This window comes from Oncorhynchus mykiss, chromosome 8, assembly GCF_013265735.2.
Source record: "Oncorhynchus mykiss isolate Arlee chromosome 8, USDA_OmykA_1.1, whole genome shotgun sequence".
NCBI classification, from domain to species: Eukaryota; Metazoa; Chordata; class Actinopteri; order Salmoniformes; family Salmonidae; genus Oncorhynchus; species Oncorhynchus mykiss.
In genome coordinates this window covers 88,920,005-88,947,777 of record NC_048572.1, presented here as the reverse complement: position 1 = coordinate 88,947,777, position 27,773 = coordinate 88,920,005, and the positions used below count along the sequence as shown (strand labels likewise).

The 27,773-nt window shown below is 49.7% G+C and overlaps 1 protein-coding gene across 7 annotated transcripts in view; it reads left to right on the top strand.

Moving 5' to 3' along the window:
• LOC110530883 (zinc finger FYVE domain-containing protein 9) overlaps nucleotides 1–24,055 on the top strand; it is a 48,087-nt gene extending 24,032 nt beyond the window's left edge. For 3 of the 7 annotated variants that reach the window (XM_036986702.1, XM_036986704.1, XM_036986703.1), the window contains 16 exons: nucleotides 1,206–2,845; nucleotides 3,328–3,426; nucleotides 7,502–7,679; nucleotides 7,802–7,965; nucleotides 11,087–11,219; nucleotides 11,489–11,611; nucleotides 12,206–12,361; nucleotides 14,150–14,374; nucleotides 14,463–14,545; nucleotides 14,725–14,829; nucleotides 17,774–17,924; nucleotides 18,146–18,220; nucleotides 18,829–18,991; nucleotides 19,721–19,826; nucleotides 20,070–20,252; nucleotides 21,020–24,055. In XM_036986702.1, coding sequence (XP_036842597.1) covers nucleotides 1,206–2,845; nucleotides 3,328–3,426; nucleotides 7,502–7,679; nucleotides 7,802–7,965; nucleotides 11,087–11,219; nucleotides 11,489–11,611; nucleotides 12,206–12,361; nucleotides 14,150–14,374; nucleotides 14,463–14,545; nucleotides 14,725–14,829; nucleotides 17,774–17,924; nucleotides 18,146–18,220; nucleotides 18,829–18,991; nucleotides 19,721–19,826; nucleotides 20,070–20,252; nucleotides 21,020–21,181 — 3,746 coding nt within the window. In that variant the 3' untranslated portion in view covers nucleotides 21,182–24,055. The remainder of the gene's footprint in view (nucleotides 1–1,205; nucleotides 2,846–3,327; nucleotides 3,427–7,501; nucleotides 7,680–7,801; nucleotides 7,966–11,086; nucleotides 11,220–11,488; nucleotides 11,612–12,205; nucleotides 12,362–14,149; nucleotides 14,375–14,462; nucleotides 14,546–14,724; nucleotides 14,830–17,773; nucleotides 17,925–18,145; nucleotides 18,221–18,828; nucleotides 18,992–19,720; nucleotides 19,827–20,069; nucleotides 20,253–21,019) is intronic. The other 4 variants (XM_036986708.1, XM_036986707.1, XM_036986705.1 and 1 more) reach the window with 4 other exon arrangements.
• The last annotated feature ends 3,718 nt before the right edge of the window (nucleotides 24,056–27,773 follow it).

The following is a 27,773-nucleotide window of genomic DNA, read 5'->3' as shown; positions in this document are numbered from 1 at the left end:
GACACTGTACTGCTGTAGGACACTGTACTGCTGTAGGACACTGTAATGCTGTAGGACACTACTGCTGTAGGACACTGTACTGCTGTAGGACACTGTACTGCTGTAGGACACTGTACTGCTGTAGGACACTGTACTGCTGTAGGACACTGTACTGCTGTAGGACACTGTACTGCTGTAGGACACTGTACTGCTGTAGGACACTACTGCTGTAGGACACTACTGCTGTAGGACACTGTACTGCTGTAGGACACTGTACTGCTGTAGGACACTGTACTGCTGTAGGACACTGTACTGCTGTAGGACACTGTACTGCTGTAGGACACTGTACTGCTGTGGGACACTGTACTGCTGTAGGACACTGTACTGCTGTAGGACACTGTACTGCTGTGGGACACTGTACTGCTGTGGGACACTGTACTGCTGTGGGACACTGTACTGCTGTGGGACACTGTACTGCTGTAGGACACTGTACTGCTGTGGGACACTGTACTGCTGTGGGACACTGTACTGCTGTAGGACACTGTACTGCTGTAGGACACTGTACTGCTGTAGGACACTGTACTGCTGTGGGACACTGTACTGCTGTGGGACACTGTACTGCTGTGGGACACTGTACCGCTGTGGGACACTGTACCGCTGTGGGACACTGTACCGCTGTGGGACACTACTGCTGTAGGACACTGTACCGCTGTGGGACACTGTACCGCTGTGGGACACTGTACCGCTGTGGGACACTGTACCGCTGTGGGACACTGTACCGCTGTGGGACACTGTACCGCTGTAGGACACTACTGCTGTAGGACACTGTACTGCTAGCAGCCGCCTCTGGTGTTTTTTCCCCCCAGCGGTTGGCATCGCTGGTGCGTCACCCCCACCTACTGTGCCCGGGAGATGGTGTCATCATGGTTTTATAGGTCACGTTCCCCTGCTCTGGTGTTGCATGCATGAACCAATGGGTGCATGCCACGGCATTGACTGTGCTGTTGGGCACCAGATAGCTATAACATATGTGGTTAGCTGATAGGTATTTTAACTATCCAGTCGTTGTAACATCTGGCAACGCCTGCGCAGAAGAACGTGCCCATAATCCCTCTCTCTCTCTCTCTCTCTCTGCCCCTCTCTCTCTTTGCCCCTCTCTCTCTCTCTCTCCCTCTCTCTCTGCCCCTCTCTCTCTCTCCCTCTCTCTCTCTCTGCCCCTCTTCTAGATGATGAGACAGACAGTCCCACTCTGTCGGATGCTAAGTGGAGTCAGATCCTGGCCCCTCCGACCCACTTCCTGTCTCTGAACCCTGCTCTGGCTTTGACCCCTGACCCCAGGGACGGGGACAGTCCCCTCCCCTTCAAGACCCTCCCAACCCTCGACCCGTCCTCTAACGACTTCCAGGGGCCTGACTCCAAACACCACCCCGCTGCCAAGCCTCCTTCCTGGGGAGAGGAGAGGCCAGGCCGCACTGCGGACGTCCACAGCCCTCCGCTCCCCCAACCCAACATCGGCAAGCTGGTGGGGGGTGAGGAGGGCTTGTCTCCCCCTGTGCCGGCTTCCTCTAGCCCCCCTCCTTACCACCACCACCACCACCTGGCCCTGGAGAACGGCTTCACCTCTATCAGCTCCTCTTGCCCAGCTCTCAACGGGCTCAGTGAGGAACCCTGCAAGGGGAACCAAACAAGGGTGACTCCTTCAAACCACCAGCCGCCTGCCCCCTCTGACCCACGTCCTGATGTCCCTCTGGAGGGTAGGGAGGGGGAGAGGAGTGGTGGAAGCTCTCACATTAGTCATTCACACTTTACCTATGAGGAGAGCCTGGGAGGGGACAGGCAGGTGGCAGACAGGCAGGTGGCAGACAGACAGGTGGCAGACAGACAGGTGGCAGACAGACAGGTGGCAGTAGATGAGTCTAACTCCCGTCTGGAGACCGAGAGCACTTGGGTTGCGTCACCCATACAAGAGAGGGACAGAGAGGAGGCTGACATGGCTGGGGGACAGTCACAGGACACTGGGGAGAGAGGACAGAATGGAGGATGGAGAGAGGGAAGACCGGGAGAAGACTCTGGGGGGAACGTACAGAATGGAGGGGTGATGGAAGAACTGAGAGGGGGGAGAAAAGTGTGTAGGAAGTCTTCTCAGAAGGAGAAGAGGTTGAACGGAGAGCTGGACAAGAGTGGAGGTCAGAATGGAGAGGTGGCTCTCACCAACGGCCTGGCTACTGCAGGGGAAGAAGAAGAGAGAGGGTCTCTCACCCCTCCCCCCTCCAAGGAGGACTCTGTAACAGAGGAGAAGGAGATGGAGGAGAGCAAGCAAGAGCACGAAGGAGGAGGAGAAAGAGGTGGTAGCTCTTTACCCAAGAAACTGAACAACAGTTGTTTGCAGCCGGTGAGCTTGCCGTTCGGCGGGGCACGTCCTAAACAGCCGGTCAGTCTCAAACTCCAGATCCCCCGGCCCCTATACGAACAGGTCCAGAACCAGCTGGCGCCTTCTGCTAACACCGCCGGCAGCGTTACTGGTGGCGGAAAGAACAAGAACCTTGAGAACCGTGGCGGTGCCGGAATCATGGATACGGCAACTGTACTTGCCTCGGGCGACCCTGGTGGTGGTGTAAAGGGGGAGGTGCTAACCGGGGAGTCTCCATCATCATCGTCGGGCCTGGTGGAGGTGTCAGAGAGCAGCCCGGATAATGACTTCCAGGCAGGGCAGCATCATCAGGGGGCTCTGCCCAGGAAACAGCTCTCCTCCCTGGGGGATGTAGCCCCCGTGTGGGTCCCTGACTCCCAGGCTCCAGTCTGTATGAAGTGCGAGGTCCGCTTCACCTTCACCAAGAGGAGGCATCACTGCAGGGCCTGTGGAAAGGTGGGTGGAGTCTATACAGCAGGGCTTTTCAACCCTGTTCCTGGAGAGAAACCCTCCTGTAGGTTTTAACTCCAACCCTGTTCCTGGAGAGAGACCCTCCTGTAGGTTTTAACTCCAACCCTGTTCCTGGAGAGAGACCCTCCTGTAGGTTTTAACTCCAACCCCAGTGTTCATTCACCTGCTTCAGTTTATCAACCAGTTTCTAGTTAGAATCTGGTGAGCTAGATTAGGGAGTGTGTAGGCGTGTCTCAGCGCAGGCCGTTAACCCAATATAATGGTCTCTCTCTCCAGGTGTAATGTAATGGTGTGTTTGTGTGTCTGCCGGTGTAATGTAATTGTGTGTGTGTGTGTGTGTGTCTCTCTCTCCAGGTGTAATATAATTGTGTGTGTGTGTCTCTCTCTCTCTCCAGGTGTAATATAATTGTGTGTGTGTCTCTCTCTCTCCAGGTGTAATATAATTGTGTGTGTCTCTCTCTCTCCAGGTGTTCTGTGCTGCCTGCTGCAGCCTGAGGAGCAGACTGATTTACATGGACAGGAAGGAGGCCAGAGTCTGTATCACCTGTCACTCTGCCCTACTGAGTGAGTCACTAATACTACTCGTCTAGGATCAGCTTACTACACCCCCTTTAGAATTGTATCCATTAGGATTTAAACACAATACTGGTCCTAGATCAGCATCTACTAGTACATCTTCCTTGGGTTCAGACGGGGTTGGGTGTTTTACGTTTCCAGATCCTATATCGATCTTGATCAAGTATCCTATTTCAACCCGGTCCCCGAGCGCTCCCTAGGTCAACCCGGTCCCCGAGAGCTCCCTAGGTCAACCCGGTCCCCGAGCGCTCCCTAGATCAACCTGGTCCCCGAGCGCTCCCTAGGTCAACCCGGTCCCCGAGCGCTCCCTAGATCAACCCGGTCCCCGAGCGCTCCCTAGATCAACCCGGTCCCCGAGCGCTCCCTAGATCAACCCGGTCCCCGAGCGCTCCCTAGATCAACCCGGTCCCCGAGCGCTCCCTAGATCAACCCGGTCCCCGAGCGCTCCCTAGATCAACCCGGTCCCCGAGCGCTCCCTAGATCAACCCGGTCCCCGAGCGCTCCCTAGATCAACCCGGTCCCCGAGCGCTCCCTAGATCAACCCGGTCCCCGAGCGCTCCCTAGATCAACCCGGTCCCCGAGCGCTCCCTAGATCAACCCGGTCCCCGAGCGCTCCCTAGATCAACCCGGTCCCCGAGCGCTCCCTAGATCAACCCGGTCCCCGAGAGCGCCCTAGATCAACCCGGTCCCCGAGAGCTCCCTAGATCAACCCGGTCCCCGAGAGCTCCCTAGATCAACCCGGTCCCCGAGAGCTCCCTAGATCAACCCGGTCCCCGAGAGCTCCCTAGATCAACCCGGTCCCCTATAGCTCCCTAGAGCAACCCGGTCCCCAGATCAACCCGGTCCCCGACAGCCATGGAAACCCATTTAATGAAGCTCCCGACGAACAGTTCTTGTGCTGACGTTGCTTCCAGAGGTGTTTTGGACCTCCGTAATAAGTGTTGCAACCGAGGACATATTTTTACGTTCTACACGCTTCAGCACTCGTCAGTCCCGTTCTATGAGCTTGTGTGGCCTACCACTTCACGGCCGAGCCGTTGTTGCTCCAAGACGTTTCCACCTCACAATAACAGCACTTACAGTTGACCGGGGGGCAGCTCTAGCAGGGCAGATATTTGACGAACTAACTTGTTGGAAATATCCTATGACGGTGCCACGTTGAAAGTCACTGAGCTCTTCAGTAAGACCATTCTACTGCAAATGTTTGTCTATGGAGATTGCATGGCTGTGTGCTTGGTTTTTGTATACCTGTCAGCAACGGGTCTGGCTGAAATGGCCGATTCCACTCTTTGAAGGGGTGTCCACATACTTTCTTTTGTGTCTAAAACCTCAAAAAGTAAGCAATGCAAATGTAGAAGCACGGTGGCTAGGAAAAACTCCCTAGAAAGGCAGGAACCTAGGAAGAAACCTAGAGAGGAACCAGGCTCTGAGGGCTGGAGATTACAACAGAACATGGCCATGATGTTCAAACGTTCATAGATGAACAGCAGCGTCAAATAATTATAGTCACAGTGGTTGTCGAGAGTGCAACAGGAAAGCACCTCCGGAGTAAATGTCAGTTGGCTTTTCATAGCCGATCATTAAGAGTATCTCTACCGCTCCTGCTGTCTTTAGAGAGTTGAAAACAGCAGGTCTGGGACAGGTAACACATCCGATGAACAGGTCAGGGTTCCATAGCCGCAGGCAGAACAGTTGAAGCTGGAGCAGCAGCAAGGTCAGGTGGACTGGGGACAGACCGTAAGGAGTTATCAGGCCAGGTAGTCCTGAGACATGGTCCTAGGGCTCAGGTCCTCCGAGACGGAGAGAGAGTTAGAGGGAGCATACTTAAATTCACACAGGACACCGGATAAGACAGGAGAAATACTCCAGATATAACAGACTGACCCTAGCCCCCGACACACAAACCACTGCAGCATAAATACTGGAGGCTGAGACGGGAGGAGTCGGATATAACCCCACCCACTTTGCCAAAGCACAGCCCCGACACCACTAGATATATTCAACCTACCACCCTGAGACAAGGCCGAGTATATTCCACGAAGATCTCCCCCACGACACGAACCCGAGGGGGGTGCCAACCTGGACAGGAAGATCACGTCAGTGACTCAACCCACTCAAGTGACGCACCCCTCCCTGGGATGCCATGGAAGAGCACCAGTAAGCCAGTGACTCAGCCCCTGTAATAGGGTTAGAGGCAGAGAATCCCAGTGGAGAGAGGGGAACCGGCCAGGCAGAGACAGCAAGGGTGGTGCGGTTCGTTGCTCCAGAGCCTTTCCGTTCACCTTCACACTCCTGGGCCAGACTACACTCAATCATATGACCCACTGAAGAGATGAGTCTTCAGTAGAGACTTAAAGGTTGAGACCGAGTTTGTGTCTCTGACATGGGTAGGCAGACCGTTCCATAAAAATGGAGCTCTATAGGAGAAAGCCCTGCCTCCAGCTGTTTGCTTAGAAATTCTAGGGACAATTAGGAGGCCTGCGTCTTGTGACCGGAGCGTACGTGTAGGTATGTACGGCAGGACCAAATCAGAGAGATAGGTAGGAGCAAGCCCATGTAATGCTTTGTAGGTTAGCAGTAAAACCTTGAAATCAGCCCTTGCCTTGACAGGAAGCCAGTGTAGTGAGGCTAGCACTGGAGTAATATGATCAAATTTTTTGGATCTAGTCAGGATTCTAGCAGCCGTATTTAGCACTAACTGAAGTTTATTTAGTGCTTTATCCGGGTAGCCGGAAAGTAGAGCATTGCGCAGTAGTCTAATCTAGAAGTGACAAAAGCAAAAACCAGTCAAAAGTTTGGACACAGCTACTCATTCAAGGGTTTTTCTTAATTTTTTACTATTTTCTACGTTGTAGAATAATAGTGAAGACATCACAACTATGAAATAACACAAATGGAATCATGTAGTAACCAAAACAGTGTTAAACAAATCCAAATACAGTGGGGCAAAAAAGTATTTAGTCAGCCGCCAATTGTGCAAGTTCTCCCACTTAAAAAGATGGGAGAGGCCTGTAATTTTCATCATAGGTACACTTCAACAATGACAGACCAAATGAGAAAAAAAATCCAGAAAATCACATTGTAGGATTTTTAATGAATTTATTTGCAAATCATGGTGGAAAATAAGTATTGTCACCTACAAACAAGCAAGATTTGAGGTGCAGTTCCCTCTAATGAATTTATCCAGGAGAGAGCCAGTTTCCTCGTAGCGCTTGATGGTTTTTTGAGACTTGAAAAAAAAAAATCCTATCCAATTGGCAGTTACAGTACGGACTCGGGAGAGGCAAAGGTCGCGAGACGTGCGTCCTCCGAAACACAACACATCCAAACCGCACTGCTTTTTGACACAATGCCCACTTAACCCGGAAGCCGCATCAATGTGTCGGTGGAAACGCTGTGCATCGCGTCCGGCCCACCACAGGAGTTCCGTGTGCGCGATGGGACAAGGACATTCCTGCCGGCCAAACCCTCACCTAACCCGGACAATGCTGGGCCAATTGTGAGCCACCCCATGGGTCTTCCGGTTGGCTGTGACGGAGCCTGGACTCGAATCCAGATTCCCTAGTGGCACAGCTAGCACTGTGACAGTGCTTTAGACCGCTGTGCCACTCAGGAGGCCCTCTGACCTTTGACTTAAGGTATGGACTTAGCCCTATTTGGTAAAAGACTGGGTGGTATACAGAAGACAATCTTGTCACAACACAACTGATTAACTCACACGTATCAAGAAGGAAATAAAATCCACAAATGAACAAGGCACACCTGTTAATTGAAATGCATTCCAGGTGACTAATTCATGAAGCTGGTTGAGAGAATACCAAGCGTGTGCAAAGCTGTCAATGCAAAGGATGGCTACTTTGAAGAATCTTAAATATATTTGGATTTATTTAACACTTTCTTTGGTTACTGTATGATTCCAAATGTTATTTCATAGTTTTGATGTCTTCACTATAATTCTACAATGTAGGTCTGTCTGAACTTTTTGACTGGTACGGTGTGTGTGCATGTGTCTCTCAGTCCTTTACTTCTCCCTTTATCTTGTTCCTCTGTCTCTATCTGCCCTCAGCTCATTCGAGGGAGGGTATGTGTGACATGTCTAACCAGAGTCCTAACCCCAACAACCCAGCAGAGTACTGCAGTACCATCCCACCTCTGCAGCAGATCCAATCCTCAGGGGCGATGGCCTCCCTTCCCCCCACCGTCATGGTCCCTGTGGGAGTTCCTAAAACACCCGGCTCAGAGGGTAACCATCCCCATACACCCACCTGTGTTATAACCTTTTCATCTCACCGTCGCTAGTTTTTACTCTGATTTGTTCCTCTGTGTTTAAGTATTTACCAACAGTGTCCTGTCTGTGCGTCACAGGGTCTCTTGCGCGGGAGCAGAGGAGGGTGTGTTTTGCAGACGGGATCCTACCCAATGGGGAAGCAGCGGAATCCCCCAAGCCCCCTGCTACCAGCCCCGCTCCCTCGCGTCCATTGGCCGTCTCGCAGTGTGCCAACAAATCCTCCACTGCTGATTCGTCAGAGGTACGGTCTGCACCACAGGTCAAAAAGTATTTTATTTTACAGTTTGTTGAAGAGGAACATTAGCAAAAGTTGACTATTTCCAGTTTAAAATTGATGTTCTGAGGTGACCTGGGGCTGGTGAGCTGGGTTAGGATTAGGAGGGAACCCACAGCAGGGCAAATTGTCACTGCATTGACCTTAGCCAAGAGAGATGTTTGTAACCCTGTGCTAAAATAGTCTGGCTGACACCAGCTCTCGAAGTCTTCCTGACTCCCCCCCCCCCCCCCCCCCCCCCTCAGACTTCAAGGTTCCTGACTTGAGTCTGGAACGGCTGCGTTGATGTGTCTGCGCGAAGCTCCCATAATGAAGGGGCTGTGCCCTCAGACTTCAAGGTGGCACACTATGCTGGTTGGACTTTATAATGAAAATGGTTTTTTAACTCGGCAAGTCAGTTAAGAACAAATTCTTATTTACAATGACGGCCTAGGAACAGTGGGGTTAACTGCCTTGTTCAGGGGCAGAATGACAGATTTTGACCTTGTCTGCACAGGGATTCGATCAAGCAACCTTTCGGTTACTGGGCTACCTGCCACCCCAGGATATCCCTGTTTTTAGAATTTAACTACAAAGACCAGGGTGCTTTTCAAAAGCCTGAATGTTTCATATTTTTGTCAGTGTATGTGAAAGTCCTACTAAACAGTCTCTGATGCGGGTCAGAAGTTTGCAAGCCCCGACACAATCATGGACTACGAAGGGAAACCCAGCCGCGAGCTGCCCAGTTGACGCAAACCTACCAGACGAGCTAAATGCCTTCTATGCTCGCTTCAAGGCAAACAACTTTGAACGGGTCAACATTCACAAGGCCACAGGGCCAGACGGATTACCAGGATGCGTACTCAGAGCATGCGCTGACCAACTGGCAAGTGTCTTCACTGACATTTTCAACCTCTCTCTCTCTCTCTGTAATACCTACGTTTCAATCAGAGCACCGTAGTCCCTATGCCCAAGAACGCCAAGGTAACCAAGGTAACCTGCCTAAACGACTACCCCTCCCCACGTAGCACTGTAGCCATAAACATGCTTTGAAAGTCTGGTCATGGCTCACATCAACACCACCATCCCAGGAACCACGGACTCACTCCAATTCACATACTGCCCCAACAGATCCACAGACGACGCAACTACAGCTCAGCGTTCAACATCATAGTGCCCACGAAACTCATCACTAAGCTGAGGACTCTGGGATTCAACACCTCCCTCTGCAACTGGATCCTGGACTTGCTGACAGGCCGCCCCCAGGTGGTAAGGGTAGGCAACAACTCATCCGCCACGCTCATCCTCAACACGGGGGGCCCCTCAGGGGTGCGTGATTAGTCCCCTCCTGTACTCCCTGTGCACCCATGACTCAGTGAGTGGCCAAACACAACTCCAACAACAAGTTTGCTGACGACACAACAGTGGCAGGCTTGACCACCGATGACAATGACACAGCCTACAGGGAGGTGGTCAGTGTGAACTGGCAGTGTGGTACCAGGACAACAACCTGTCCCTCAACGTGAGCAAGACAAAGGGGCTGATCAGGGACTACAGGAAAAGGAGGGCCAAACTCGCTCCCATTCACATCGATGGGGCTGCTGTCCACATCAGTAAGGACCTATCATGGTCCCCCCCAACACACACACACCAACAGTCGTGAGGAGGGCACGACAACACCAATTCTCCCTCAGGAGACTGTAAAGATTTGTTATGGGTCCCCAGATCCTCAAAGTTCTACAGCTGCACCATCGAGAACACCCTGGCTGGTTAGATCACCACCTGGTATGGTAACTGCTTGGCATCTGACCACAAGGCCCTACCTAGGGTAGTGCATACCGCCCAGTACATCACTGGTGCCGAGCTTCATGTCATCCAGGACCTCTATACCAGGCGGTGTCCTCTACTCAGTCCTAGACTGTTCTTTCTGCTACCGCACGACAAGTCTGGGACCAAAAGGCGCCTTAACAGCTTCTACCCACCAAGCCATCAGACTGCTGAGCAGCTTCTACCCACCAAGCCATCAGACTGCTGAACAGCTTCTACCCACCAAGCCATCAGACTGCTGAACAGCTTCTACCCACCAAGTCATCAGACTGCTGAACAGCTTCTACCCCCCCCCCCCCCACACACATTCATATTCCTTTTACGCTGCTGCTACTCTGTTTATCTATGCATAGACACTTTACCTCTACCTACATTACCTCAACTAACCTTTACCCCACATGGACTCTGTACCGTAACACCCTGTATATAGCCTCCACATTGACTCTGTACTGTAACACCCTGTATATAGCCTCCACATTGACCCTGTACCGTAACACCCTGTATATAGCCTCCACATTGACTCTGTACCGTAATACCCTGTATATAGCCTCCACATTGACTCTGTACCGTAATACCCTGTATATAGCCTCCACATTGACTCTGTACCGTAACACCCTGTATATAGCCTCCACATTGACTCTGTACCGTAATACCCTGTATATAGCCTCCACATTGACTCTGTACCGTAATACCCTGTATATAGCCTCCACATTGACTCGGTACCGTAATACCCTGTATATAGCCTCCACATTGACTCTGTACCGTAATACCCTGTATATAGCCTCCACATTGACTCTGTACCGTAATACCCTGTATATAGCCTCCACATTGACTCTGTACTGTAATACCCTGTATATAGCCTTATTGTTACTATTTTTCCTTGAGTTGATTTAGCAGATTAACATAATTAAATGTTTTATCATTTAGCAGTCTCTTATCCAGAGTGACTTGCAGGAACAATTTGGTTTAAGTGCCTTGCTCAAGGGCACATCAACAGATTTTTCAGATAATCGGCTCAGGGATTCAAACCAGGGACTTTTCGGTCATTGGCCCAACGCTCTTAAGGCCTAGGCTCCCCGGAACACATTATTTACTGAATATGAAGGGATATCTTCCCATGACTAAAGATCATTCAACTTCAGTGTTCTAGAATAGAACCACTGCCCAAATAACTTTCTATCACTGTATTTACAACCAATCACAGCAGAGATCTGTCCACTTCACCAGTCCACCTGCATTTGACAACTACCACTTTATGATGTAACCACACCCCTCCCTCCAGGCGTTGTCCCCGGCCCCTGCAGCCCCAGTGGGAAGCCCTGTAGGCAGCTCCATCAGTCTAATTCCGGAGGACGGACTTCCTCCCATCCTCATCTCCACCGGAGTTAAAGGAGGTACGGGAGGCCACAGCACAGGTGCTTGACTTCAGTCATCCTCACTGTCGATGATCCTGCTGTATGCTGTGTGGGGGCTGCTTTCATGGGCCCATGTAGCATGCTGGGAGGGGTCTGGGTCTGCTTTCATGGGCCCATGTTGCATGCTGGGAGGGGTCTGGGTCTGCTTTCATTTAGGCCATGTTGCATGCTGGGAGGGGTCTGGGGGTACATGTACACAGGGAACCCTCTTCAGTGGGGTTGGATGTGAGATGTTTGAAAGCTTTTGTTTTTCCTCCCACCACCCTCAGACTATGCTGTGGAGGAGCGCCCCTCTGAGATGGTTCTGATACAGCAGCTGGAGGAGGGAGGTCCTGACCCCTTGGTGTTTGTGCTCAATGCTAACCTGCTGGCCATGGTCAAACTGGTCAACTGTGAGTTAACGTCTTCCAGTTCCATTGTTGGTGATTGATTAGAAAGTACGCTCTCCTAGGTCTGAATTTGTCCCTGACTAGAAAGAGAAAATGAGAACCTGAGTGTTTAGCTCTCCGAGATGGTTAGTGAATAACCCTGCTATACACTGTACGGTATCTACCCCTCTCCCCCCCCTAGGCTGCTACGGTATCTACCCCTCCCCCCACCCTAGGCTGCTACGGTATCTAACCCCCTCTCCCCCCCTAGGCTGCTACGGTATCTACCCCTCACCCCCCCTAGGCTGCTACGGTATCTACCCCTCACCCCCCCCTAGGCTGCTACGGTATCTAACCCCCTCTCCCCCCCTAGGCTGCTACGGTATCTAACCCCCTCTCCCCCCCTAGGCTGCTACGGTATCTAACCCCCTCTCCCCCCCTAGGCTGCTACGGTATCTAACCCCCCCTTAGGCTGCTACGGTATCTAACCCCCCCCTAGGCTGCAACGGTATCTAACCCCCTCTCCCCCCCTAGGCTGCTACGGTATCTAACCCCCTCTCCCCCCCTAGGCTGCTACGGTATCTAACCCCCTCTCTGGTGTCCCTTCTCCCCTTGTAGACGTAAACAGGAAGTGTTGGTATGTGACCAGTAAGGGGATGCATGCAGTGGGCCAGGCTGAGGTGGTGGTGCTGCTGCAGTGTCTGCCTGACGAGAAGAGCATTCCCAAAGACCTCTTCAGCCACTTCGTACAGCTCTACCAGGAGGCCCTCACAGGTTAGTTTAACATACTGTACCTCTACCAGGAGGCCTTAACCGTATGTATAATATTCCTCCATCAGGAGGCCCTCACAGGTTAGTATAATGTACCTCCATCAGGAGGCCCTCACAGGTTAGTATAATATTCCTCCATCAGGAGGCCCTCACAGGTTAGTTTAATGTACCTCCATCAGGAGGCCCTCACAGGTTAGTATAATGTACCTCCATCAGGAGGCCCTCACAGGTTAGTATAATATTCCTCCATCAGGAAGCCCTCACAGGTTAGTATAATGTACCTCCATCAATAGACCTCCACCAGGAGGCCTACTAAGATATTTTACATCTCTACCAGGCCTTCACAGGTATAATAATACCTTTGTTACCTCAACCAGGAGGTCTACTTAGGTGATATTATACAGCATTGCCAGGAGGCACTCTGTAGTGTCCCACTAATGTTCTGTGTGCATCCAAAATGTCTCCCTATTTCCTATAGTGCACTACTTTAGACCAGAGCCCTATGGCACCCTATTCCCTATTATAGTGCACTACTAGCCCTGTGGGACTTGGTCAAAACAAGTGCACTACGTAGGGATTAGGGAGACATTTTGGACGCCGCGTCTGTCTCACCACCTTATGCTGCGGGTTAAAATATTGTGTGACATTGATGTCTCTGTGCCTCAGGCTGTTGTTGTTTAGATATACACAGCGGAACCAGGGGAAAGACGACAGTCTGTGGGGATGACAGACATATTGTTTGTGTCCTTGCTGGTTCAGTCCTAGTCAGTCAGTACGGTGATGGAGAGAATGTTGCATCATCGTCCTTAGCAGTTCTAGCGTTGTGGATTATCTAAATCAGGCCTGCCCAACCTTCTTCCTGGAGAGAGACCCTCCTATAAAAATGCTCACCCATCTACACACAATACCCCATAATGATACATTGGGCCCGCGGTGGCCTTCATAGGCCCGCGGTGGCCTCGCGGCCTTCATAAAGAGACTGTCACCATACAGTCATGGAAGTCAACAGTAAATGGACAGTTGAACATAGCCAATCAGAGTTGCTAATTCACCAGGGACACATGCCAGCATGGCACCGACTGGTTGGCATCACTCACTCGGGGCCCAGGGGTATTACAGTGGAAGGGGGCACCTCCTTACAAGACTACATTATTAGTAGTGGTTATGTCTTCCATGACTCAGGACTGGTGTCTGGTCACTGCCTCATCCACTCATGGATGCCAATGCCGTTTAGCCAACTTTCATGTCATCCAAATTTGTTGGATTGTCTGTAAATAGTTCTTTGGTCTACTGGTCCTGGAGCCAGGTAATGTTCTGACTCACCTGGGCCTCTCATTCCTCTCCCCCCTCGTCCCCTCTCCCCCTCTCTAGGTAACGTTCTGACCCACCTGGGCCTCTCGTTCCTCTCTCCCCTGCCTCCTCTCTCTAGGTAACGTTCTGACCCACCTGGGCCTCTCGTTCCTCTCTCCCCTCCCTCCTCTCTCTAGGTAACGTTCTGACCCACCTGGGCCTCTCGTTCCTCTCTCCCCTCCCTCCTCTCTCTAGGTAACGTTCTGACCCACCTGGGCCTCTCGTTCCTCTCTCCCCTCCCTCCTCTCTCTAGGTAACGTTCTGACCCACCTGGGCCTCTCCCCCTCTCTAGGTAACGTTCTGATCCACCTGGGCCTCTCGTTCCTCTCTCCTCTCCCCCTCTCTAGGTAACGTTCTGACCCACCTGGGCCTCTCGTTCCTCTCCTCACCTCACTCCCCGTCTTCCATCCAGGTAACGTTTTTCTCTCTCCTCCCCTCCAGGTAATGTCCTGACCCACCTGGGCCATTCGTTCTTCACCCAGAGTTTCCTGGGCAGCAGGGAGCATGGAGGGTTCCTCTACGTCTCCCCGTCCTTCCAGTCCCTCCAGGACCTGATGCTCCCCAACCCCCCCTACCTGTTTGGGGTGTTGCTGCAGAAGTGGGAGACCCCCTGGGCCAAGGTGTTCCCCCTCAGACTCATGTTCCGGCTGGGTGCAGAGTACAGATGTGAGTACAGAGGCATTGCTTTCTTTTGGCTGGATATTTTTTTGGCTTGTTAGAAGAGAGAGTGATGTAATTTACGTTATGTTTTCAGTCTACCCCTGCCCTCTGTTCAGTGTGCGGTTTAGAAAACCCCTCTTTGGAGAGACCGGCCACACCATCATGAACCTGCTAGCAGTAAGAACTTGTCTTTTTTTTCTTTTGAATGATTTTAAGTGTTTTGTTTACTTTCTGATTTTATATCTTTTTGTTATTTTTTTTTGGCCTCAATGTCTTGTGTTGACGAGCAGCACTTCCCTAACTACCAGTACACGTTGTCCCTGGTGAAGGGTCTATATAATATAATGTACCTACAGGACTTCCGTAACTACCAGTACACGTTGTCCATGGTGAAGGGTCTGGTGGTGGACATGGAGGTGAAGAAGACCTGCATCAAGATCCCCAGCAACCGATACAATGAGGTGAGGCTCTCAACCAATCATATTAGTTCCCAGTGGGGCTTAGCCAATCAGATTCCTACTCAGGGGGGCTCAACCAATCATCCCCCCCCCCCCCTTTGCAGTTATGTTCCCAGCCAGTCATTAGTCGCCATGCTCCTCAACCAGAGGCAACAGACCCGTGTTAATTTCATCAACAAAAATAGTGAGTCATATTCAAAGGACACTTAATTTTTCAGTGGCAATTGACTTAAGACAATCTTCTCTGTGACTAAGTGGACTGGACGGGAGCTTTTTGCTAATGAACACAATTAAGGTGCTAGGGGGGAGTATTTTCATTTTTGGAAAAAAAAACATTCCCGTTTTAAATGGGATATTTTGTCAGGACAAGATGCTAGAATATGCATATAATTGACAGCTTGGGATAGAAAACACTCTAAAGTTTCCAAAACTGTAAAGATATTGTCTGTGAGTATAACATTATCTCCTGTACTACTTCTGGTCTTCAATATGCTGCAGCATCTAGAATGTTGATAACAATGGAAACGACGCGACTGCGGTGCAACCCCATACTTGTCTCTCACACTCATTCTGCAACCCCATACTTGTCTCTCACACTCATTCTGCAACCCCATACTTGTCTCTCACACTCATTCTGCAACCCCATACTTGTCTCTCACACTCATTCTGCAACCCCATACTTGTCTCTCACACTCATTCTGCAACCCCATACCACTTAGTAGCACCATCTGGTGATTTGTGCTTCTCGCTGCCTGTACTTGTATGTGTCTGTTTAGTATGTCATGTTCAATATCCATCTAGGCTGAATTTAAGATTTCATATTTCTGCTGTTGGGAAGAGAATAGGATGTTTAATCAGGAATATACAGTATGTTGGTAGGGGCCGGGCTCTGTTGGTAGGCTCTGTTGGTAAATCAAATCAAATCAAATAACATTTTATTTGTCACATACACATGGTTAGCAGATGTTAATGCGAGTGTAGCGAAATGCTTGTGCTTCTAGTTCCGACAATGCAGTAATAACCAACAAGTAATCTAACTAACAATTCCAAAACTATTGTCTTATACACAGTGTAAGGGGATAAAGAATATGTACATAAAGATATATGGATGAGTGATGGTACAGAGCAGCATAGGCAAGATACAGTAGATGGTATCGAGTACAGTATATACATATGAGATGAGTATGTAAACAAAGTGGCATAGTTAAAGTGGCTAGTGATACCTGTATTACATAAGGATGCAGTCAATGATATAGAGTACAGTATATACGTATGCATATGAGATGAATAATGTAGGGTAAGTAACATTATATAAGGTAGCATTGTTTAAAGTGGCTAGTGATATATTTACATCATTTCCCATCAATTCCCATTATTGAAGTGGCTGGAGTTGAGTCAGTGTCAATGTCAGTGTGTTGGCAGGGGCCGGGCTCTCGCTTTCTTACGCTTTCTCCGTATTCCCCAAGGTGTCTACAGCACTGTGACGTAGTTTTACGCATTTCTGTTGAAGAATAGCCGTTAGGTTATTAGGTTGCCTGCTGCTAGCAAGGCATAATGCTATGCTAGGCTATCGATAAATTTACACAAATGCATGTCTAGCGTTGGCTCTAAAGCATATTTTGAAAATCTGAGATGACAGGGTGATTAACAAAAGGCTAAGCTGTGTCTCAATATATTTCATTTGTGATTTTCATAAATAGAAATATTTTCTAGGGATATTTATGTCTGTTGCATTATGCTAATTAGTTTCAGGCGATGATTACGCTTCCGCATGCGGGTTTGGGAGTCACTAGAGGTTAATATTAGCAGCAGAGATGCTCAGTCCTGTTCAGCAGTGGGAAGGACGAGCCACACCTGGTACACACGGCCTATATCAGCTGGTGAGCTGTGGGGGGATAAGTGTGGGCAGACAGGCTCCGCCTCCGATTATACATATCGCCACAGGCAACTCTCTTGCTTCCCCATTGCTAACTAGCCGTTTATCCTGTCGGCTACGGAGGAGCCGTTTACCCTGTCGGCTACGGAGGAGGAGCCGCTTGCCCTGTCGGCTACGGAGGAGGAGCCGCTTGCCCTGTCGGCTACGGAGGAGCCGTTTACCCTGTCGGCTACGGAGGAGCCGTTTGCCCTGTCGGCTACGGAGGAGGAGCCGCTTGCCCTGTCGGCTACGGAGGAGGAGCCGCTTGCCCTGTCGGCTACGGAGGAGGAGCCGCTTGCCCTGTCGGCTACGGAGGAGGAGCCGCTTGCCCTGTCGGCTACGGAGGAGGAGCCGCTTGCCCTGTCGGCTACGGAGGAGGAGCCGCTTGCCCTGTCGGCTACGGAGGAGGAGCCGCTTGCCCTGTCGGCTACGGAGGAGGCCAATTGTGGCCAATTGTGCGTCGCCCCATGGACCTCCCGGTCGCGGCCGGTTACGACAGAGCCTGGGCGCGAACCCAGGGACTCTAATGGCACAGCTGGCGCTGTGCGCCCTTGGAAAATAAAAAGAAATCAGCCAAGACCTCTGGGGGGGGGGGGGAATAAAGAAATCGGATCTAATTTAGAGTCCTGTTCATACTGTAACCACGTTTGAACAGGCAGAACTGATCTAATTTAGAGTCCTGTTCATACTGTAACCACGTTTGAACAGGCAGAACTGATCTAATTTAGAGTCCTGTTCATACTGTAACCACGTTTGAACAGGCAGAAGTGATCTGGTTTAGAGGGTCTTTGTCCCAACCCCATTTCCCCAAACCTCTACACTCCAGGGCATGCTATTGTTTTCATTAAATATGATGTTTTTCTCACAGCTACAACAGAGACCAATGAAATGTTATTTCTAGCCTCGTTATGAACAAGTGACAGGGTTCGTCCAGTGACATGACAGATTGGGACCTTTTTAATGACACAACCACGTTCTCTGTCCCCCTCCAGCTAATGGAGGCTATGAACAAGTATTTATGTCCCCTTGCAGCTAATGAAGGCTATGAACAAGTCCAATGAGCACGTCTTGGCCATGGGGGCGTGTTTCAACGAGCGGGCCGACTCCCACCTGGTGTGTGTACAGAACGATGACGGAAACTACCAGACACAGGCCATCAGCATTCACCATCAACCACGCAAAGGTAGGGTCGACACACAACAACGTGGAGTCATAGTCTGGGAAGTGGACTAACAAAACCATAGGTGGCGTTAGTGTTGAACCCCGCCCCTTCAGGTGGCGTTAGTGTTGAACCCCGCCCCTTCAGGTGGCGTTAGTGTTGAACCCCGCCCCTTCAGATGGCTTACGATTTATATGGAAATGTCATGCCGATTTTAAAACCAGTATTTGTTGTTTTTCTTCCAGTGACCGGCGCCTGCTTCTTCGTGTTCAGTGGTTCTCTCAAGGCAGGACAACTGGCCAAGACCAGCATTGTTGAAGGTACTCCCGTTTACCCACCTGTTATTTTCTTAATAGGATGTACCCACCTTGTTATTTTCTTAATAGGACGTACCCACCCACCTGTTATTTTCTTAAATAGGATGTACCCACCTGTTAATTTCTTAATAGGATGTACCCACCTTGTTATTTTGTTAATAGGATGTACCCACCTGTTACGCTACATTAGTGGTTTGGGTTTACAGGTATCACCAATGTCTACCTATCACCTATATTACCCACTGTCATCAGGGGTTTAAATTACACCGTGGTTCCGCTGTAGACGGGGGGGTGATATACCTGTTGTTCTGTGGGGGGGGGGGGGTGATAGACCTGTTGTTCCCCTGTAGACGGGGGGGGTGATAGACCTGTAGTTCCCCTGTAGACGGGGGGGGGTGATAGACCTGTAATTCCCCTGTAGACGGGGGGGGTTATATACCTGTTGTTCCCCTGTAGACGGGGGGGGTGATATACCTGTTGTTCCCCTGTAGACGGGGGGGGGGGGGGGGGGGGCGGGTGATATACCTGTTGTTCCCCTGTAGAGGGGGGGGGTGATATACCTGTTGTTCGCCTGTAGACGGGGGGGTGATATACCTGTTGTTCCCCTATAGACGGTGTGATGGTGCAGATCACAGGAGAGACTATGGACGCTCTACGGCAAGCCCTGAGGGACATGAAGGACTTCAGTATCACCTGTGGCCTGGTCGACCAGGAGGACAGACAGGAACATGTTCACATACAGTGGATAGAAGATGACATCAACTTCAACAAGGGGTAAGGGGAGAGGTGGAGGGAGAGGCAGGGAGGAAGTGGAGGGAGAGGAAGTGGAGGGAGAGGCAGGGAGAAGGGAGGAAGTGGAGGGAGAGGCAAGGAGGGAGAGAAGGGAGGAAGTGGAGGGAGAGGCAGGGAGAAGGGAGGGAGGAAGTAGAGGGATGCTTCACAGTAGGTATGCTGCTTATATTGTGGACAGGTGTCTTTTATACTGATAACAAGTTCAAACAGGTGCCATTAATAGATGTAACGAGTGGAGGACAGAGGAGCCTCTTAAAGAAGAAGTTACAGGTCTGTGAGAGCCAGAAATCTTGCTTGTTTGTCCACCATAATTTGCAAATAAATTCATAAAAAATCCTACAATGTGATTTTCTGGATTTTTTTTCTAATTTCGTCTGTCATAGTTGAAGTGTACCTATGATGAAAATTACAGGCCTCTCATCTTTTTAAGTGGGAGAACTTGCACAATTGGTGGCTGACTAAATACTTTTTTGCCCCACTGTAAGCCATTTAGTAATAGCTTAATCTTGTCTTCTGATTGGGTGGGTGACAAGGTAATGTTGCAATATTTCTTCCAACGATCCAATCCTGTCTCTCAATCTACAGGAGTGGCTGGAGGTTAGGGATCGATTTGGACAATTTTTATTTATTTAAATACAGTACTCTCTGCCTTTCTTGTGTCCATCTATGACTGACAGTAAATGTTAACTATACCCCCCCCCCCCAACACAGAGTGATCAGTCCTATCGATGGGAAGTCTATGGAGTCCATCACTAGTGTGAAGATCTTCCAAGGGTCGGAGTTCAAGGCCAACGGGAAGGTCATCCGCTGGACAGAGGTATGTAACGTGTTGTCATCCTCCCTTCACCCTTCTCCCCAGAGGTTCAGCTCCTCTGAAGGGATGGGAGGCGAGGCTTCTCCCCAGAGGTTCAGCTCCTCTGAAGGGATGGGAGGCGAGGCTTCTCCCCAGAAGTTCAGCCCCTCTGAAGGGATGGTTCATTCCCCTTCATGGATTTAAAAGGAATGGATTGGTGTTGGAAATATTGATGTCTAATTTCCCCCTCTCGCTCTCTCTCTCCAGGTGTTCTACCTCCAGAGTGATGACCAGGCTCAGCCCAACGGTCTGAGTGACCCTGCTGATCACAGCCGTTTGACGGAGAACGTAGCGAGGGCGTTCTGTGTGGCGTTGTGCCCTCACCTGAAACTGTTGAAGGAGGATGGCATGGCCAAGCTGAGCCTACGCGTCACCCTCGACTCAGATCAGGTAGATGTTTTTTTTTAAATGTTTTATTATATTTTCATCAAAGGTACAATCCAGAGTCCCTTGTGACAGCAGAGCAAGGGGTAAATGCTATTGACACGATTTCTGCCAATCAGGGCAGCCAAAGCATCTGTTAATTGTCTTCTAAACCAGGGTAAGGAACAACAAGCTGTTTGTGATGACTTTGTTCCAGACTAGGTGACAGAGTAATGTAGCTGTGTTCTACAGTAACCTGTGTGTGTGTGTGTGTGCACGCGCGCCCAGGATAGATTGATTGGAAATTTTTCTTGTGCTTTTTCAATACATTTCTGTGTTCTATTCATGTGCTGTTCTAATAACCCATTTCTGTGTTCATGCAAGTGACTGAACGAATGAATCCTCACTTCAGTATCTGCAATTTGGCAGGACGCCCAGACCTTTTTTTGAGAATGAAAAATATCTAAGTTTCAAGGTCTCCCGCTTGGAGAGAAGAAGCCTCGTGTGGCATTGGTCTGTCAGATGAATGAAACAAACTTTAATCAATTATGAATTGATGAATAAGCTAAATCATGCAAATATGACTTGTCAGTATATAAGGGAACTAACGGGACCGTCCCGTTTGAGCTTCTGACAGACCTTCACTATGGTGCGCGCCGACAATTAAAAAAAAAAAAAAAGATTAATTTAAGATTGACTTCAAGTGGTAATTTCCACAACATTGTGTAGAATTTCCATGACAATAGATCAATAGATCGATCAATCATAACTACCTGTCTCTGTCCTGTTGCTAGGTGGGTTACCTGGCGGGCAGTAACGGCCAGCCTCTCCTCCCCCGTTACCTGAGCGACCTGGACAGTACCCTGATCCCTGTCATCCACAGCGGGGCATGTCAACTCAGTGAGGGCCCTGTCATCATGGAGCTGGTTTTCTACATCCTGGAGATTATCTCCTAGGAGACGGATGCAACGGACCCCCCGTCTCCTGGTTCTCCCTTTCTCTCTGCCACCACCTCTTTTTTTTCCCCCCAACCCATTCTGCCTCGCCTCCCATCCCTTCAGAGGGGCTGAAAACTGAGCAGGGCAGCTAGCTAATGTTACTGTCCCTTCACCAGACGGTCAGCTAGCTCTGCTGGTTAGCTACCAGCTAGCTAATGTTGCTATCCCTTCACCAGACGGACAGCTAGCTCTGCTGGTTGGCTACCAGCTAGCTAATGTTGCTATCCCTTCACCAGACGGACAGCTAGCTCTGCTGGTTAGCTACCAGCTAGCTAATGTTACTGTCCCTTCACCAGACGGACAGCTAGCTCTGCTGGTTAGCTACCAGCTAGCTAATGTTGCTATCCCTTCACCAGACGGACAGCTAGCTCTGCTGGTTGGCTACCAGCTAGCTAATGTTGCTATCCCTTCACCAGACGGACAGCTAGCTCTGCTGGTTAGCTACCAGCTAGCTAATGTTGCTATCCCTTCACCAGACGGACAGCTAGCTCTGCTGGTTAGAGACCAGCTAGCTAATGTTGCTATCCCTTCACCAGACGGACAGCTAGCTCTGCTGGTTGGCTACCAGCTAGCTAATGTTGCTATCCATTCACCAGATGCACAGCTAGCTCTGCTGGTTAGCTACCAGCTAGCTAATGTTGCTATCCCTTCACCAGACGGACAGTTAGCTCTGCTGCTTAGCTACCAGCTAGCTAGCGTCCCTCTATTCCACCTATGCACCATCTCTTCTCTGTCCTTGGACCAGATCACATGATCCAGGAAGTCTGAGTAGCATTCCAGTTCCACTGTGGTAGCTAGAGGACAAAGCAGAAGCACTGCACTCTGGGAAATGTATTCTCTGAAGGCCTTGTTGTAGCATGGGGTGCTCTGAGGACCTGATGGAGAGGTGTCCAGAGCTCTGCCTGATGAAACGGCGCTTCGATCTCCGCTGACAGGGACTTCACGCGGTCCGGTGAGCTAGGAAGATTAAAGAAACTCAGATAAGTGGAGAAGGAGGAAGCCATCCTCCTGTTGATGCGGTTTCATTTGCACCCCGGTGCTCAGTGTCAGTGCCTGCAGGCACAACTCTTCACAGAGGAAGGAAGGGTTTAAGGAATGATTGAAGGAAGGATGCAAGAAAAGGAAGGACTCTCCTCGGGTCTTAAGTCTGGCCTCTTTTAGCTTTATCCAATGATCACCAGATTCTTTATTTCCTGACGCGGACCGACTACAGTTTGTTTGCTCTAGTTGTGTTGTTGGAATGTTTTCTAGGCAGCACAATTGTAGTTGTCTCACTAGATCCTCCTGTAGCAGAGATGCAGCACAGCATCCTACTCCCTTATTTAGGGCACAACTTGACCCCATAGGCCTTTGGTGAAAAGTCGTGAGCTATATAAGGGATAGGGGTCCATAGATTTGGGATGCAGCCCAGCCCAGGACTGCCCTCTGCTGTGTGAATAAGGACCTAAACAGATTTGTAAGAATAATGTAGTTCTGTTCTTGAGGATGAGAAACTGTAAGGTCTTATTTTTGTCGATTTAAATTTGGCAGAACAAGCCCCCCCCCAATAGACATGCGGACATTTCGTAAAGATAGTGACGGTAAATCGGAAGTTGTGTGTAAACAAAGATCAATATATTATTAAGTACTTGAGACATGACCATTGTGGTTTTGTTGGTAAAAAACAATATCCCTACGATATGAACGAGCAGCGCTACGATAGATCGATAGACAAGTCTCATCTGTAAACTCAAGACAATCACGCATGAATATCTGCAGGAGATGCATTGACAAACATCATTTGAGGTATACGTTTGTATACCACATGTATTAAAGAGAGTCATTTTATTGTCACGATAAAATAAATGTGGTTGGCAGGACAGTATTGAGGAAGTAGTATAATGAGGACAATGAATAAACAAACTGCTATGGACAAATTACATTAAAATGGTTATTGTTGGAGGGTTTCATAACTCCTGGGTCGTGTTCATTTAGGCACCAAACGGAAGAAAACAGACTGTGACAGGAAGGGACTAACTGAACTACCTGTCCAATGAGGAACACTTGTTTTCATTTTCCACTGCAAAACGTTTTGCGATAATTTAATACGGCGTTGGAGTTGTCCAATAAGAAACAGTCTTTTTTTTTTTTTTTGGTGTCTTTTGCAAAAATATTTTCTGTAACATCCCCTAATGAACAGCACCCAGTTTTCTGGAGAGGGGGACGATCATTGTCATTGTGTGTGTCAGTGCAACTTCAATAGGAAATATTTTAAAGATTATTTTGGTCCCAAGATTTTCCATGGATGTATTGGAACCAAACGAAACGGCGCGGGACCTACCTAAAATGGTCCAATAGAAACTCTCTTGTTATGACCAATCATTTCCCGTTTGCTTACGGTGTACACTAGTGAACACACCCTTTTGACTCCCCTCCCTCCCTTGGCATTACTTCAGGTGTGCATTACCCGAAGGTGTAATTGTTTTTCTTGATGGTAGCATTTTGTTATTGAATTAAACAGACTTCTACCAGAACTCGTACTGCATGTATACAGAAACCAACTAAACAAGCTCGCAATGGTGACGAGAGCAATCCAACTTCTCTGCAGACAATATTCTGCCGTCGTGTGGATTGAGTCCAACACAAAAACAGCCATTGAATCAGCCTTGAACATGGCTGGATTTTCAGAAAATCCTGGTTTTCTTCTTAATTTTAACATTTTGATATCATCAATCAACAAATAAATACATCTGTATGAAAAGCCAAAAACCCTGTACATCTTACTGTTCACTACAAATGTCTAAACCAGTCTATCAAACTGTAGTATAATAAAAATGTATATAAAAGTTAAAAGCATCTTTCCTTTTTTTCCCCCTCCCAAATACACATTCAGGGATGTCACACTAGAACCTATAAGCTGTACACTGAAGCCTCTTTAGAATAAACATTAGAACCAAGTGGAGCGGAGGGGGGGGACATATTGGAGCGGAGGGGGGGGGGGGGGGGACATATTGGAGCGGAGGGGGGGGGGGGGACATATTGGAGCGGAGGGGGGGGACATATTGGAGCGGAGGGGGGGACATATTGGAGCGGAGGGGGGGACATATTGGAGCGGAGGGGGGGACATATTGGAGCGGGGGGGGGGGGGGGACATATTGGAGCGGAGGGGGGGGGACATATTGGAGCGGGGGGGACATATTGGAGCGGAGGGGGGGGGACATATTGGAGAGGGGGGGGGACATATTGGAGCGGAGGGGGGGGGGCATATTGGAGCGGAAGGGGGGGGGGGCATATTGGAGCGGAAGGGGGGGGGGGGCATATTGGAGCGGAGGGGGGGAGGGCATATTGGAGCGGAGGGGGGGAGGGCATATTGGAGCAGAAGGGGGGGCATATTGGAGCGGAAGGGGGGCATATTGGAGCGGAAGGGGGGCGGCATATTGGAGCGGAAGGGGGGCGGCATATTGGAGCGGAAGGGGGGGGCATATTGGAGCGGAAGGGGGGGGGGCATATTGGAGCGGAAGGGGGGGGGCATATTGGAGCGGAGGGGGGGAGGGCATATTGGAGCGGAGGGGGGGGGCATATTGGAGCGGAGGGGGGGGAGGGCATATTGGAGCGGAGGGGGGGAGGGCATATTGGAGCGGAGGGGGGGAGGGCATATTGGAGCGGAGGGGGGGAGGGCATATTGGAGGGGGGGGAATATTGGAGGGGGGGAACATATTGGAGCGGAGGGGGGGACATATTGGAGCGGAGGGGGGGACATATTGGAGCGGAGGGGGGGACATATTGGAGCGGAGGGGGGGACATATTGGAGCGGAGGGGGGGAACATATTGGAGCGGAGGGGGGGGACATATTGGAGCGGAGGGGGGGGACATATTGGAGCGGGGGGGGGAACATATTGGAGCGGAGGGGGGGGGACATTGGAGCGGAGGGGGGGGGAATATTGGAGCGGAGGGGGGGAACATATTGGAGGGGGGGAACATATTGGAGCGGAGGGGGGAACATTGGAGAGGAGGGGGGAACATATTGGAGAGGAGGGGGGAACATATTGGAGCGGAGGGGGGAACATATTGGAGAGGAGGGGGGAACATATTGGAGCGGAGGGGGGAACATATTGGAGCGGAGGGGGGAACATATTGGAGCGGAGGGGGGAACATATTGGAGAGGAGGGGGGAACATATTGGAGCGGAGGGGGGAACATATTGGAGCGGAGGGGGGAACATTGGAGCGGAGGGGGGGGGGCATATTGGAGCGGAGGGGGGAACATTTCAGAGAAGAGGGGGGGAACATATTGGAGGGGGGGAACATATTGGAGCGGGGGGGGACATATTGGAGCGGAGGGGGGAACATATTGGAGCGGAGGGGGGAAACATTGGAGCGGAGGGGGGAACATATTGGAGGGGGGGAACATATTGGAGCAGAGGTGCGAAAGTTTGCGTTTTGATGAGAAACATTCAATTAAAAAGGATATTTTGGGGAGATGTGACTGCATTGATTATAAGTAATCAGTTGACAATATGATGATAGTAGCGATGTACTCAATGTCCTTAGATGTTCTCTGTATATCGAGGTACAGTGCATTCGGAAAGAATTCAGACTTTTTCCACATTTTGTTTTATGTTACAGCCTTATTCTAGAATGGATTCAATAAAACATTTCCCTCATCCATCTACACACAATACCCCATAATGACATCACAATACCCCATAATGACATCACAATACCCCATAATGACATCACAATACCCCATAATGACATCACAATACCCCATTATGACATCACAATACCCCATAATGACATCACAATATCCCATAAGGACAAAGTGAAAACAGGTCTTTTAGAATTTTTTGCAAATGTATTAAAATGTTTTAAAAAACAGACTCCTTCTTTACACAAGTATTCAGACCTGTTGCAATGAGACTCGAAATTGAGCTCAGGTGCATCCTGTTTCCATTGATCATCCTTGAGATGTTTCTAGAACTTGATTGGAGTCCACCTGTGGTAAATTCAATTGATTGGACATGATTTGGAAAGGCACACACCTGTCTATTTAAGGTCCCACAGTTGACAGTGCATGTCAGACAGAAAACCAAGCCATGAGGTTGAAGGAATTGTCCGTAGAGCTCTGGGATATTGGATTGTGTCGAGGCACAGATCTGGGGGAAGGGTACCAAAAAATGTCTGCAGCATTGAAGGTCCCCAAGAACACAGTGGGCTGCATCAGGATGAGCCTGCAGGAAGGGTACCACATGAGGGAGGAGGATGTCTTCCCTGTAACGCACAGCGTAGAAGTTGCCTGCAATGACAAGCTCAGTCGGATGATGCTGTGACACACCGCCCCAGACCATGACGGACCCTCCACCTCCAAATCGATCCCGCTTCAGAGTACAGGCCTCAGTATAACGCTCATTCCTTCGACAATGAGCGCAAATCCGACCATCACCCCTGAACTGCACTTTTTTTCCCAGTCCTGTCTGGTCCAGCGATGGCGGGGGGTTTGTGCCCATAGGCGACATTGATGCTGGTGATGTCTGATAAATACCTGCCTTACAACAGGCCTACAAGCCTTCAGTCCAGCCTCTCTCAGCCTATTGTGGACAGTCTGAGCACTGATGGAGGGATTGTGTGTTCCTGGTGTAACTCGGGCAGTTGTTGTTGCCATCCTGTACCTGTCCCGCAGGTGTGATGTTCGGATGTAACGATCCTGTGCAGGTGTTGTTACACGTGGTCTGCCACTACGAGGATGATCAGCTGTCCATCCTGTCTCCCTGTAGCGCTGTCTTAGGCGTCTCACAGTACGGACATTGCAATTTATTGCCGTGGCCACATCTGCAGTCCTCATGCCTCCTTGCAGCATACCTAAGGCACATTCACGCAGATGAGCAGGGACCCTGGGCATCTTTCTTTTGGTGTTTTTCAGAGTCAGTAGAAAGGCCTCTTTAGTGTCCTAAGTTTTCATAACTGTGACCTTAATTGCCTTCCGTCTGTAAGCTGTTAAGTGTCTTAATGACCGTTCCATAGGTGCATGTTCATTAATTGTTTATGATTCATTGAACACGCCTGGAGAAACTGTGTTTAAACACTTTACAATTTTACAAGAACTGTGAAGTTAATTCGTAAAAATCCATTTATCTTTTGAAAGGCAGGGTCCTGAAAAAGGGACGTTTCTTTTTCTGCTGTTTATGAAAGTACACAGCACCAGTCACAAGGTTGGACAAACTTCATTCAAGGGTTTTTCTTGATTTTTACTATTTTCTACATTGTAGAATAATAATGACAAATGTAATCATGTAGTAACCAAAGAAGTGTTAAACAAATATATTTTATATTTAGCCAGCCTTGATGACAGCTTTGCACACCCTTGGCATTCTCTCAACCAGCTTCATGAGGAATGCTTTTTGATTGCGGAGGCCAGGTCATCTGATGCAGCACTCCATCACTCTCCTTCTTGGTCAAATAGCACTTACACAGCCTGGAGGTGTGTATTGGGTCATTGTCCTGTGGAAAAACAAATTATAATCCCACTAAGCGCAAACCACATGGGATGGTGTATCACTGCAGAATGCTGTGGTA